This window comes from Gekko japonicus, unplaced genomic scaffold (assembly GCF_001447785.1).
Source record: "Gekko japonicus isolate JY-2015 unplaced genomic scaffold, Gekko_japonicus_V1.1 scaffold140, whole genome shotgun sequence".
Taxonomy (NCBI): Eukaryota; Metazoa; Chordata; class Lepidosauria; order Squamata; family Gekkonidae; genus Gekko; species Gekko japonicus.
The window spans coordinates 276,912-288,143 of record NW_015169781.1 but is presented as its reverse complement, the minus strand read 5'-3'; the positions used below and the strand labels follow the sequence as shown (position 1 = coordinate 288,143).

At 45.2% G+C, this 11,232-nt stretch overlaps 4 protein-coding genes across 5 annotated transcripts in view; 2 read left to right on the top strand and 2 right to left on the bottom strand.

The window, feature by feature from the left end:
• TPRN (taperin) overlaps nt 1–146 on the bottom strand; it is a 12,477-nt gene extending 12,331 nt beyond the window's left edge. The window contains exon 1 of the mRNA XM_015416775.1: nt 1–146. This exon is cut by the window's left edge and continues 1,765 nt beyond it. Within this exon, the coding sequence (XP_015272261.1) occupies nt 1–146 (146 nt within the window).
• LOC107115149 (NADPH-dependent diflavin oxidoreductase 1-like) lies at nt 145–4,399 on the top strand. The gene is made up of 6 exons (XM_015416774.1): nt 145–304; nt 733–873; nt 2,480–2,559; nt 3,590–3,667; nt 4,034–4,131; nt 4,297–4,399. Exons 1-6 carry the CDS (start codon nt 145–147, stop codon nt 4,397–4,399), a joined length of 660 nt encoding a protein of 219 aa, XP_015272260.1.
• Nucleotides 4,400–6,501: 2,102 nt separating this feature from the next.
• TMEM203 (transmembrane protein 203) lies at nt 6,502–8,599 on the bottom strand. Its single transcript, XM_015416796.1, has one exon. It carries the CDS (start codon nt 8,414–8,416, stop codon nt 8,006–8,008), a length of 411 nt encoding a protein of 136 aa, XP_015272282.1. The 5' UTR covers nt 8,417–8,599; the 3' UTR covers nt 6,502–8,005.
• Nucleotides 8,600–8,845: 246 nt separating this feature from the next.
• The window catches only part of LOC107115172 (NADPH-dependent diflavin oxidoreductase 1-like), a 31,419-nt gene continuing 29,032 nt past the window's right edge, over nt 8,846–11,232 (top strand). For both annotated transcript variants that reach the window (XM_015416804.1, XM_015416803.1), the window contains exon 1: nt 8,846–8,865. In XM_015416804.1, coding sequence (XP_015272290.1) covers nt 8,848–8,865 — 18 coding nt within the window. In that variant the 5' untranslated portion in view covers nt 8,846–8,847. The remainder of the gene's footprint in view (nt 8,866–11,232) is intronic.

The following is an 11,232-nucleotide window of genomic DNA, read 5'->3' as shown; positions in this document are numbered from 1 at the left end:
TCTTTCCCCGACCCCGACTTCGCATCCGCCTCCAAGCCTCGGTGGGGTTCGACGCCGGCGGCCAGTTTGGCCCGCTTGCGCTCCAGGATGGCTCGCTTCCAGGCAGGCAGCCCCGCCGCCGCTCCCGAGGCCGGAGGACTACTCATGGCGACAGCAGAAGCCCCCCACAGACACCAGCTTGGTCGGCGCCGAGCCGCCGCTCTGACCCGCCTCTCCTCTCGCCTTCGGACACCGGCAAGCAGCGGCGGTGCCGCCCAGCGGGCAGACGACAGCGATTGGGCGAGAGGCGAAGAAGTAGGCTCCGGTGGCGGCGAAGCTGATTGGCTAACATTTGACAGGGCGAAACTTTTGGGGTGAGGGCGATGACTATTGGTCATGAGAGTGCCTCGGGAGATACCTATTGGACAAGGATGTTTAGCGCAGTTTATTGGGTATCAGGTTGATGGCCTCGCCTTCCTGGCTAGAAAATACTTCCCGTTGGACAAGAGTGAGGCTCGAAAGTGAGCCATTGGGCAAGACGTTCAACTTTGTAAAGCAGAGGTAGGCGGTGAAAGTGATTGGTCGAGGAACTGAGTCCGCCCCGTATTCGCCTTCTCATCTTGCAATCAGATAAGAATTCAGCAAGAGTGACGCCCCACTTGGGGAAAGGAGATTAAGGTTACGGCAGGTGCCTAGAGGGTTAAAGACAGATACTTCTTCAGGTTGTTTCTAACGCTGTCTTCCATTGGATAGGACACCATCCTTCTCCCCTCCTTTACTTCGATGTAACGGCTCAAGTCACTAGTTCCGTTCTTGTGAGCGAGCTGATTGGGCGAGGCGCGTACACCTTTGCGTCCTGGAGTCAGCTGGGGCTGACTTTGAGCCTGGTGGCTTGTTCGTATATGTCAGGAGTATCTCTGACCGTGTGCAGTGCCTTTCTTATCTCACATTGTGCGTTCACAGTATTTGTGTCATTTTGATTGGACGTAATACAAGCTATTACACGGAGTCACCCCCACACGCACATTTTAGCCAGCAAACTGGCCCTACCACACCATGAAGCAATCAGAAGACAGCCCCTGAGCATCTGCAGAGAGCCATTTCCCATCTCAAGACATACTGCCAAATAATTAGGGTAGGGGAAAGACAGGAAAAATTCCAGGAAGGCTTGAGCTCCCACATTTCTCATTTTAGAAAATTACAAGAGCATTTGGCTACATAGAAACATAATATGCCCTGGCCTGGAAGATGGGAGACCACCAAGAAAGTCCAGGGTTGCGATGCAGAGGCAGCAATGGCAAACCACCCCCTGAACATCTCTTGCCTTGAAAACCCTACGGGGGTCACTGTAAGTTGGTGCTGTCAAGTCACAGCTAAACATAAGATAAATACAACACTGCTGTCTTAAACCAAAAATCTCTCCTGTTTCTAGATGCCCCTGGGAAATCCAAGGGGAAGCCCATCTCCAGTAGCTGGTACTCAAAGCTGTCTGTACTTGAAGGTTCTATTCCATTCCATTTAGCGATCATGGCTAATAACCAGTGATCACTAAGAATATAAGAACAGCCATGCTGGATCAGACCGAATGTCCAGCCATGCTAGATCAGACCGAATAGTGACATGGACTGCCTGACAAGGTCTCAAGACAGCAAGAGGAAGGTTGCAAGCTTAACTTGTATGGGAAATTATAGCTGTTTCTATACAAATGCTAGAAGTGTCCAAGGTAGACTCGGGGAGTTGGAGTGCTTGGTGTTGGAGGGAAAAATAGACTTGGTTTACTTGTCTCACTAACTTGGTGGGATGAGGAAAATCAGTGGGATACAGTGATTCCTGGTTATACATTATATCGGAAGGATGGGGGGGGGTTGGAGGTGGGGTGGCTCTGTATGTCAGAAAGGGTATACAGTCCAGTAAGACTGAGAGGGTAAGAGAATTGGATTCGCTTCAGGAAATGCTATGGGTTGAAATAGTGGGCCCAAAAGGAAGCTTAACACTGGGAGTTTGTTATCGCCCACCAGATCAAAAGATAGAGGAGGATTATAAAATGATGAATGAATTAAAGATAGCAGCTAGACAAAAAATCTGTGTCATAATAGGTGATTTTAACTACCCACATATTGATTGGGTCAATATGTGTTCTAGTCGAGAAAAAGAGATTGAGTTTCTAGACACTCTAAATGACTGTGCTATGGAGCAGATGGTCACGGAACCTACCAGGGAAGAGGCGATCCACCAGGGGAGAGGTGATCCTTGATTTGGTCCTAAGTAACACTCAAGACCTGGTGAGAGATGTAAAAGTGATTGCACCGCTTGGGAACAGTGATCATAATGTTATTGAGTTCAACATTTGTATAAATATGGAATTGGCCAAAAAGACTGACACAACCACTTTTAACTTTAAAAGGGGTAACTTCTCTGATATGAGGGCACATGTGGGGAGGAAACTGAAAGGAAAAGTAGAAAGGGTCAAAACCATTGGGGAAACCTGGAACTGCCGAAGATACCGCTGAGAGGATTGGCCGGGAAGCCAAGCGGCGTCATTTCCAGTGCAAAGTTGAGGCCTTGGACAGCTACAGTATGGTGAGTGCCGCACTGAAGGTTGTGAAGTTTTCTGTTTGACTCTCACCTCTACTGTAGACTCATTCAGTGGCTTTTACACCTTCAGCCTGCCTATCTGCAATATGGGGGTAATAGTACATCTTGTAAAGATCCACATTAGCTGCCCTGCTTCCTGAAAAATGAGGGTGTCTGGGATAGACTTCTTGGAAAGCAACTGATTATTTTTTTTTGTTTCTGTATTTTTCACATGTGTGTGTGCGAGTGTGAGTATGTGTGTACCTGGAAGTCACGGCAACCTCTGTTGACTGACTCCTACTGGAGGCCTGGAGGATATTCAGAGAGGTGGCTGAATAAAGCCTGCCCCTGCCTCCCTGTATTCCAAGGAGGTCTCCTATCCAGGTACTTGCCAGATGAGATGGGGCTTGCCTGGGCTATCCAGGTCAGGGAGGAAGCAACTGATTTTTCTTTTCACACATTACTGAATTTAATCTGCTTTGCTTTTCAGGGTCATCCCCACAACACTTAAGGGCACCCCTCCCCATTGCTTAGAACTAGACATTATATTGCATCCTCCAATTTAGTTTGCCCATTTCTAAAATATTTTCTTTATCCAATACTTAAGAATTATGCAGATTATTGAAGAATCTTGTGTATGGAATTATAGGGGAGTTTTTACATTAGCATGTTGTAATGTTTTGCCATCTTTGAAGGCTGCTGCAAGCAAATCCCTTCAAAACAGTGATTATGTCCTTGTGGTATAGTGGAGATACACACTGTAGCAGCTTTATTGCTGTTCTGTAGTTACTCTGAAAGAGTCAGTGATGAAGTAACTGCTGCACTTTTGGCCAGGGTACCAGGCCTTTCAGCAGAACTAGTTATTCTTTTTCATGCTGATGGAAATATACATATTACTGAAAAATCAGCTATTTTTTAAAATGCAGCCACTGAGACTAGCCTTTGAATGCTCTGTTACATATGCAAGTACTTTAATTTGTTTTAATGACTGTATTAATGACCTGCTTTGCCTATGTGTGTTTTTTTTTTAATGAAGGCAAACCTGATCCATGAGACACTGGTTGTGTTTGTCTGTGCGACCACAGGTCAAGGAGACCCTCCTGATAATATGAAGGTATCCCGTTTAGTGCCATGATGTGGATTACTGGGCAATCTGACCTGGGAGAGGAATAGCCAATTGAGTTGGGTCCTAGAACAAGCTGATCCACTGAGTTTGCCTGGAGCTTGAGTGCTTCGCAGCACTCTATCTTATCTCTAAGTTTGAAGCTTCTTTACTCAAAATTTGACCATTAATTGTATCATGCAGGGAAAGAATCTCATCTCCTAATCATAGCTGGCAGGGCTGAGAAAGAATCCTGCCTGGTAGACAGCTAGCAGTGTGACTTCGCTTCCTAAACAGAGATAGGGTGTGATGCTACAAATGATTCAGGCCCCAGTGGATTGATTTTGTTTGTATCTTTCCCATTCCCTTAATGTTCAGAATTTCTGGAGGTTCCTTTTCCGAAAAAGCTTACCTGCCACTTCCCTGTGCCAGATGGATTATGCGGTCCTGGGCCTTGGAGATTCCTCATATCCCAAGTGAGTTCAGTTTCTTTATCTGTGAGAGAAGTACAAGCAGAATGGTTGGGGAAGGTTTCAAGCTGCTGTGGTTGTTGCCAGGAGCAAATGCAGGTCTTTGGGAATGATGGGCAGAAGCTGATTCCCACAGACTCCTCTAACTGCACTGCTGTCCTCTCTGCCCAGGTTCAATTTTATTGCCAAAAAACTGCACAAGAGGCTTCTCCAGCTCGGGGGCAACCCTATCATGCCCGTGGCATTAGGAGACGACCAGCACGACTTGGGGTAAGAATTGGCAGCTGCAGTTTGCTTCTCCTGCGAACCCTGGGCTTGGTATTAGCTGGGCTTCTATGAGGGCCTGGTCATGAGGGATTTTTTCCTCTGTTCCCTCTTTGTGAACTCACATGCATAAGTGCATAAGAGAAGCCATGATGGATCAGGCCAGTTGTCCATCCAGTCCAACACTGTGTCACACAGTGGCCAAAAACCAGGTGCCGTCAGGAGGTCCATCAGCAGGGCCAAAACTCCAGAAGACCTCCCACTATTGCCCCCCAAGCACTAAGAATACAGAGCATCACTGTCCCAGACATAGTGTTCCATCTGTACTCAGTAGCTAGTAGCCACAGATGGACCTCTGCTCCACATATTTATCCAATCTCATCTTAAAGCTGTCTATGCTTGTAGTCGTCACCACTTCCCAGGGCAGTAAATTCCATGTGTTAATTACTCTTTGACTGAAGAAGTACTTCCTTTTATCTGTTCTAAGCCTACTGCTTATTAATTTCATTGAGTGCACATGAGTCCTTGTATTGTGAAAAAGAGAGAAAAGTTCTTCTTTCTCTACCTGAAAAATTCTTCTTTCTCTAGCAGAGGTCCATCAGTGGCTATTAGCCACAAGGTATAGATAGGGGCTCTGAGGCAAGTGATGCTCTGTCTTCTTGGTGCTTGGGGGGGTCAACAGTGGGAGGGCTTCTAATGCCCTGGCCCCACTGGTGGACCTCCTGATGGCACCTGGTATTTTTGGCCACTGTGTGACAGAGTATTGGACTGGATGGGCCTTTGGCCTGATCCAACATTGGCGTCTCTTATGTTCTTATGTGCACTCTGCTAAATAAGGTAGAGATTATTGGTTTACTAAACCAGTGAATCTAACACTCCATACAACTGTCATACTAAAATTATTAAACCTATCCTCCTACATGAATGTATCCACTCCTCTTTTAAAACTATACTAGTGGTCATTACTGTAAGTTACACCAGCAAATTCTATGAATCAATTACATAATTGCATAGTATAAAGAAATATCTCCTTTTGTCCATGCTGAATTTACTGCTGCTAATTTTAATTGAATAACGTGGGATCAACTGTTGGGGGAGAGATTGGGTAGAAAAGCCAAAAGCACCAGAATTTTGCCAAGGAAAATTTTCACTGTAAAAATTTTACAATGGGACACACATTCTTAATTCTTAAAATACTTTACCTGAAGGAAGCCAACACTCTCTCTAAGTAAATGAAAAAAGCTCAAGTGGAAAGAGAAAAAATATGTAGTTCCTTGTAAACCGCTCTGAGACCCATTAGGGGTCATGAGCGGTATAGAAATTGAAATATAAATAAAAATAAATAAACTCTGTACCTACTGAGAAATACTATAGTCTTTGTTTTTACTTTTACATGCTCTTAGCTGCACCCTAGCATTGAAAACTAGGGCAGATCCTGGTCATGTTAACAAAAGAAAGAAATACTATACGGCTTCCTGCCAAGTTACGTAAATGCTGATCTTTGTGGACTTTCTCATATACCCACATCTTACTGAAAGAGCCACTCCCAGGCCCAGCCCGTAGGCTTAAACAAAAGCAGTTTTGCTCCATCCTCCACATGTTAAAACAGCTAAACAAATAAAGCTATTCAAGGGGGTTTTTTTCCTTGCAAGAACTTCCTGCTGTTAGTAACACTTTTACTGTAGGGAATAACCTTTCTCAGCACATTCCTGTTTACCAGAATTTCCAGCCCAGACTTCAGATATGGATTTCCATTACCCCCCATGCCAACAATGCTCTAATGCCAAGAATAATCTAGAGAAAAATATGTTCAATATGTGCAGAAAGTATTTCCCTCACCAGCTGAATAACCACAGCCTGCCTACTCTATACTTACTACAGATTAGGTAGATTCCTTGGTGCCAACAGCACCACCACATGAACTGTTGCTATTTGAAAAATGTTATGAAAGCTCCCAATTGGGCTCTATCTCTAAGCCTCCTACAAGAATTAATGCACTTTATTATGTAGCACTCGAAAGGGAACTATCCAAAGCAGGTCTCCTTGGAAGTAAGTTTCTGTTTATTTAATGGCACTTGCTGTCCAGAAGGCATTCTTAGGATTGCAGGTGATTTGCGCAAGACAGTTTACAAATGAGTAGGTCTCTCATGTTCTCATTTCCTAGATGGGGAACTGAAGCTGAGACAGTATAACTTGTCCAAAGCTGTCGACTGAGTTTAAGGCTGTGGGAGGAGAGAAAGGATCAAAATAGGGGCTGCCAATCTTATGCCTGTTTCCTTGAAATTAAGTGCCACTTAAAGAATTGGGAGATGGTTGCAAGGATGTCTGGTGCAGATTTATTACTTATTTATCTAAAACATTTCTCTTTTTGAGTGCCTCCAGTTTTTACCCACAGGCAAATGAAAACTGTGCTCCAAGAGATGAGAGTGTAAGTCCAGCACTGCAGCTAAAAGGCCACATTTCCTCAATTGCAGACCCACTCATAAGGTGGTGCTAAAACAGTCGTCTCCGCTTTAATTATATATTAGATTTTTATCTGTCCCTTCTTTTAAGGAAGTCAAAGTAACATACCTAGTGTCCCCTCCTCCATTTTATCCACCCAACTACCTTGCGAGGTAGGTTAGGCTGATTGACACAGTCTCCAAATGAGCTTCATGACAGGGTGAAGATCTGAATTCAGGTCTCCCTAGTTCCAACTCAACACTCTAAACACTCCATCACAGTGGCTCAAGAGAAATCTCAGACAAATTTCCTGGTGCATCCTACACTGGAGTTGTCAGGCATGGGGGACTCCCAGAAGCACCCACATTATCTATAACACACGATCCCCCTGAACAATTCAAATTTTCTCCCCTGGTCAGAACACCAAGGGGCTGCATTACTTGGGCCATCCCACAGTCACAAGGACAACATATGTATCTTTTTGAGTGCCATTATAGACAAACAAAACCTGTGCTCCAGGAATCTTGGAAACATAGCCTTTGAGCTCCTTCTGTTCTTTTAAGATGGCTAAAACACATCTGAGGAAGAGGCTTTTATACAGAAAAAGGCACCACCAAAATGTACATTATATAATTATTCAGAAATAACCAATGCAATCAGATCTTATTCAATTCTGAAGATATTACACAAAGATCGAAGACAGGTAAAACATCCAAGAACAACACTATGTAATGAGCTGCTTTTGGTCTGAACCCCAAATCCATACATGACATGGGTGCAAAAATGTCTTGTCAGTACAAAAATGTCTTGTCAGTACAAAAATGTCTTGTCAGTTGTTCCTCTTTCTTCTATGTCAAGACAGAAAGTCAGGTGACTTTTTCAGCAAATGCCTAATCCTGGAACACCAGTGAGAGGCAGCCAGTTAACCACAAAGAATAACCCTGAAAGATATATTGACACAGCGCATATGAAAGAGTTAAATCTGTTGCCGGCAAAGAAGAGCAAAAGTATCTCTCCAGCTAAACCACAGATTGATCTTGTATGCAAGCTGGCAGTCAGCTAATCATTGGCAGGACAACATCCTTGTACAGCCATTTCAGGTGGGATATATTATTCTTGCAAGTGTTGGAGAAATTAGATGTCCCTGCAGCACCAGAAGGATGCAGGATAGCATCTAGTTGACCCTGCAGGCCCGGATCATGAGAAGCTGAAGGAGGATGAAGACAGGTGCCATGATAAGTCCATACCACAACTCGTGGCTCTGCTCACCCAGCTTCTGGCAGAGGAGCATCTCAAAGACAAACTTGAGGCTAAGCAAAGTGAGAATCCAGAAAAGGCGCAGCACAGCTAGGCGCTTCTCACCATCCTGGAAGAGGCGCACCGAGACAATGGTGGTGAAATAGGTGCTCAGTCCATCGGCGGCAAAGAAAGGGGCAAAGACTCCCCACCAGCTAAGCCCCGTCGCCACCCCGTCCACCTTCAGCACCAGCAGCACCGATGCCACCAGCAGCGCCAGGGCCTGCAGGAGCAGCTCGAAGGGCGCAAAGCCCAGCCACTGCACCAGCTCCCGCAGAGAAAAGAGCATCGCGCCACTCAAGGGGGAATGCGTGGGTGGAGGGAACTCCCCACTGCCTGCAAAGAGCAGGCTTGGCCCGGCTGGGCCAGACCGAGCTTGGCCGAAGAGAAGGCTGCGTCTCTGTGTGAGTCCAGAGGCAAGACGATGCTGTGCGTGTGCAACCGGCGACGGTTCCTGCCGCAAGCCGGTATGGTGAGATCAAACGAGCGCGCCCCGGATCTTCTTTTTTTTCTCCCTTTATGGTGAGATCAAACGAGCGCGCCCCGGGAAGGCAGGGAGACGGGAGCGCGCACAGATTAACGGAAGACGGGGGCGAAGGTGGGGGGGAAGCCAGAAAGGGAACCCCGGTTGTTTTCGCCGCAGCCAGCAGTCTAGTTCCGTTTCCGACATTTTTGTCTCGCCTTCCGGCGTGGTCTAATGACGTATGCGGAAGAGAAACAATGCCGGGTTTGACTCAGGTGAAGTGCCGGGAGAGTGGGGGTTTCTCGAACAAGTTAGGAAAACCGGGAGGGTTAGCCGTGCGTCCGGTACCTGGTGGGAACTGGGCGACCCATTCGAGCTCAGACCCGTTGGTGGTTTAGTAAGGTTGCAGTAAAGAAGAAAGGTACCTCTGATCATGTGCAGAGTACGGTGCCTCCTTTCCAGACTTTAACTGTAACCTTTGTAGCTCTGGTCTGGGGGTGGGTATCAGAGTGACATACAAAGGACAGGGGAGACCTGGATTTAGATTCCCAGGCAGCTCACTGGGTAACCTTGCTAGTCATTCAGTGTGACTTGTGAGGATAAAATGGAAAAGGTGTTGCCCCAAGTTCCTTTGCAGGAAAGACAGGGTAAGAATGTGATAGGTGGTTACATGGCGTGTGCAGCGCTAGTTAGTTGCAGCCAAAGCAACATAGAGTCGTGTGGTACCTTAAAGACTACATTATTGTGGTAGAAGCTTTTTCAAGCTAGAGGTCACTTTGTCAAATGTCTACAGTGTTACACTTTGTTGACAGATGTATGTTAGAGAGAAAAAATGCAAATAGCGCAAAAGGCCATGAAATAAAATACAGCTTTTGATATTTGCAAAACAGAAATGTATATAAGGCAAATGCAGTGATTATTCATAATGATAATAAAGACTGTGGTAATTCATAATAATAATAAAGATTGTGGAGACCAAGCCCTATGAGGAAAGGCTGAGGGACTAGAGAAGAGGAGGTTGAGGGGGGACATTATTGCCCTCTTTAACTATTTGAAGGGCTGTCACTTAGAGGAGGGCAGGGAGCTCTTCCTGTTGGCAGCAGAAGATAGAACTCACAATAATGGGTTTAAATTAAGGGCAGGAAGGTACTGGCTGGATATTAGGGAAAAACGTCTTTACAGTAAGAGTTGTGCAACAGTGGAATCAGCTGCCTAGAGGTGGTGAGCTCCCCCTCACTGGCAGTCTTTAAGCAGCGGCGCAGCGGCTGGACAAACACTTGTCAGGGATGCTCTAGTCTAGGCTGATCCTGCTTTGAGCAGAGGGTTGGACTAGATAGCCTGTATGGCCCCTTCCAACTTTGTGATACTATGATTCTATGAATATAGTCTGTAAATAAATGTGGTAATAATTTTTTAAAGACTTAATAAGCAAAAAGCAGTTCATAAAGCATGGAAAAGCAAAGTCCAGTCTGTGCTGATCATTAAAGTTATGTTTTAGAGAGCAAAGTTGCTACTTTCATGGTAATCTTCTTGCTGCTATTAACAAGTAGGTATGCAGATTTGCGCTATTATGGTCAATGATTTCAGCCCTCCTAGAATCAGATTATTATTATTATTTTATTTTTATTTATAACCTTCCTCTGGGACTTTTGCTTTTAAGTAAAAGTGAGAACCTTCAGGAAGTTCCCCCCCTACTGGCCTTTGCTAGGAAAGCTTGGATGAATTATCGGTTTGCACAGCTGAAGGCTGGCTCATAGGCCTTTGTTTGATAGTTATCATAATGGGTGGGGGACACCTGCAGTGAATCTGAGCAGATTCAGGAATGAGAAGGGAACAGTTTGATTAAGAAGCTGAGATGAGGAGAGAATGATGCAAGTCAGAGGAAGCAACATAATGGAAGAGGGAAAGGAAGCAAGAAGGTAGGAGAGTCTCTTAACCAAAAAAAGGGAGGTGAAGGAGTTACGTATACTGTTGGAGGCAGGGAGATGGAGAGCTTGAATGGTAAATGCTTGAATCTGATTCAGAACATGCCAGTGTAGGAGCTCAGAAAAAGGGAGGGATGATCGTGTTAATAGGAGAGAAAAAGGATTCCTGTGATTTACTAGAAACAGAGCCAGGTCTGGGAGACTTTGGACCAAGTCTGCCCTAACTCCTTGGCAAAAGTCACTGCCCCTTAAAGCTCAGGTCCACATCTATAAAATGAGAACTGCAGCATCTTTTTCATGTTGTTTTGAGGACAAACTCATGAAGCTTTTGTCACAGTTTACATTTTCAAAGTACTGTACCAGGAGTGGTTAGTTGGGAGACCAAATAATTAGACTTGACCAGTATTTGTGTGGGAGAAGGCAAGATTTTGAGTGTTGTGTGTTGGTTCCAGAATACCCTGAGATGTTCGCAAAGAAGGGAATTGTCTTTTACTTTGCAAAGTCTCTTGCAGTGTTCCAGTTCTATGCATTTGTTCAATGTCAGTGTCAGTCTGTGACTCTCTACCTCATGTATGTGTGAAACATGGAGCTATCCAGGTGGTGGTGTGTGTGCATTTGGAAAGTTGGCTTGAAGTTGCTTTGTTGCATAGTGTTTCTACACAAGAAGACAGGTATAGAATATATGTTAAGACAAAGAGCTGGGATATCCTGGTTTGA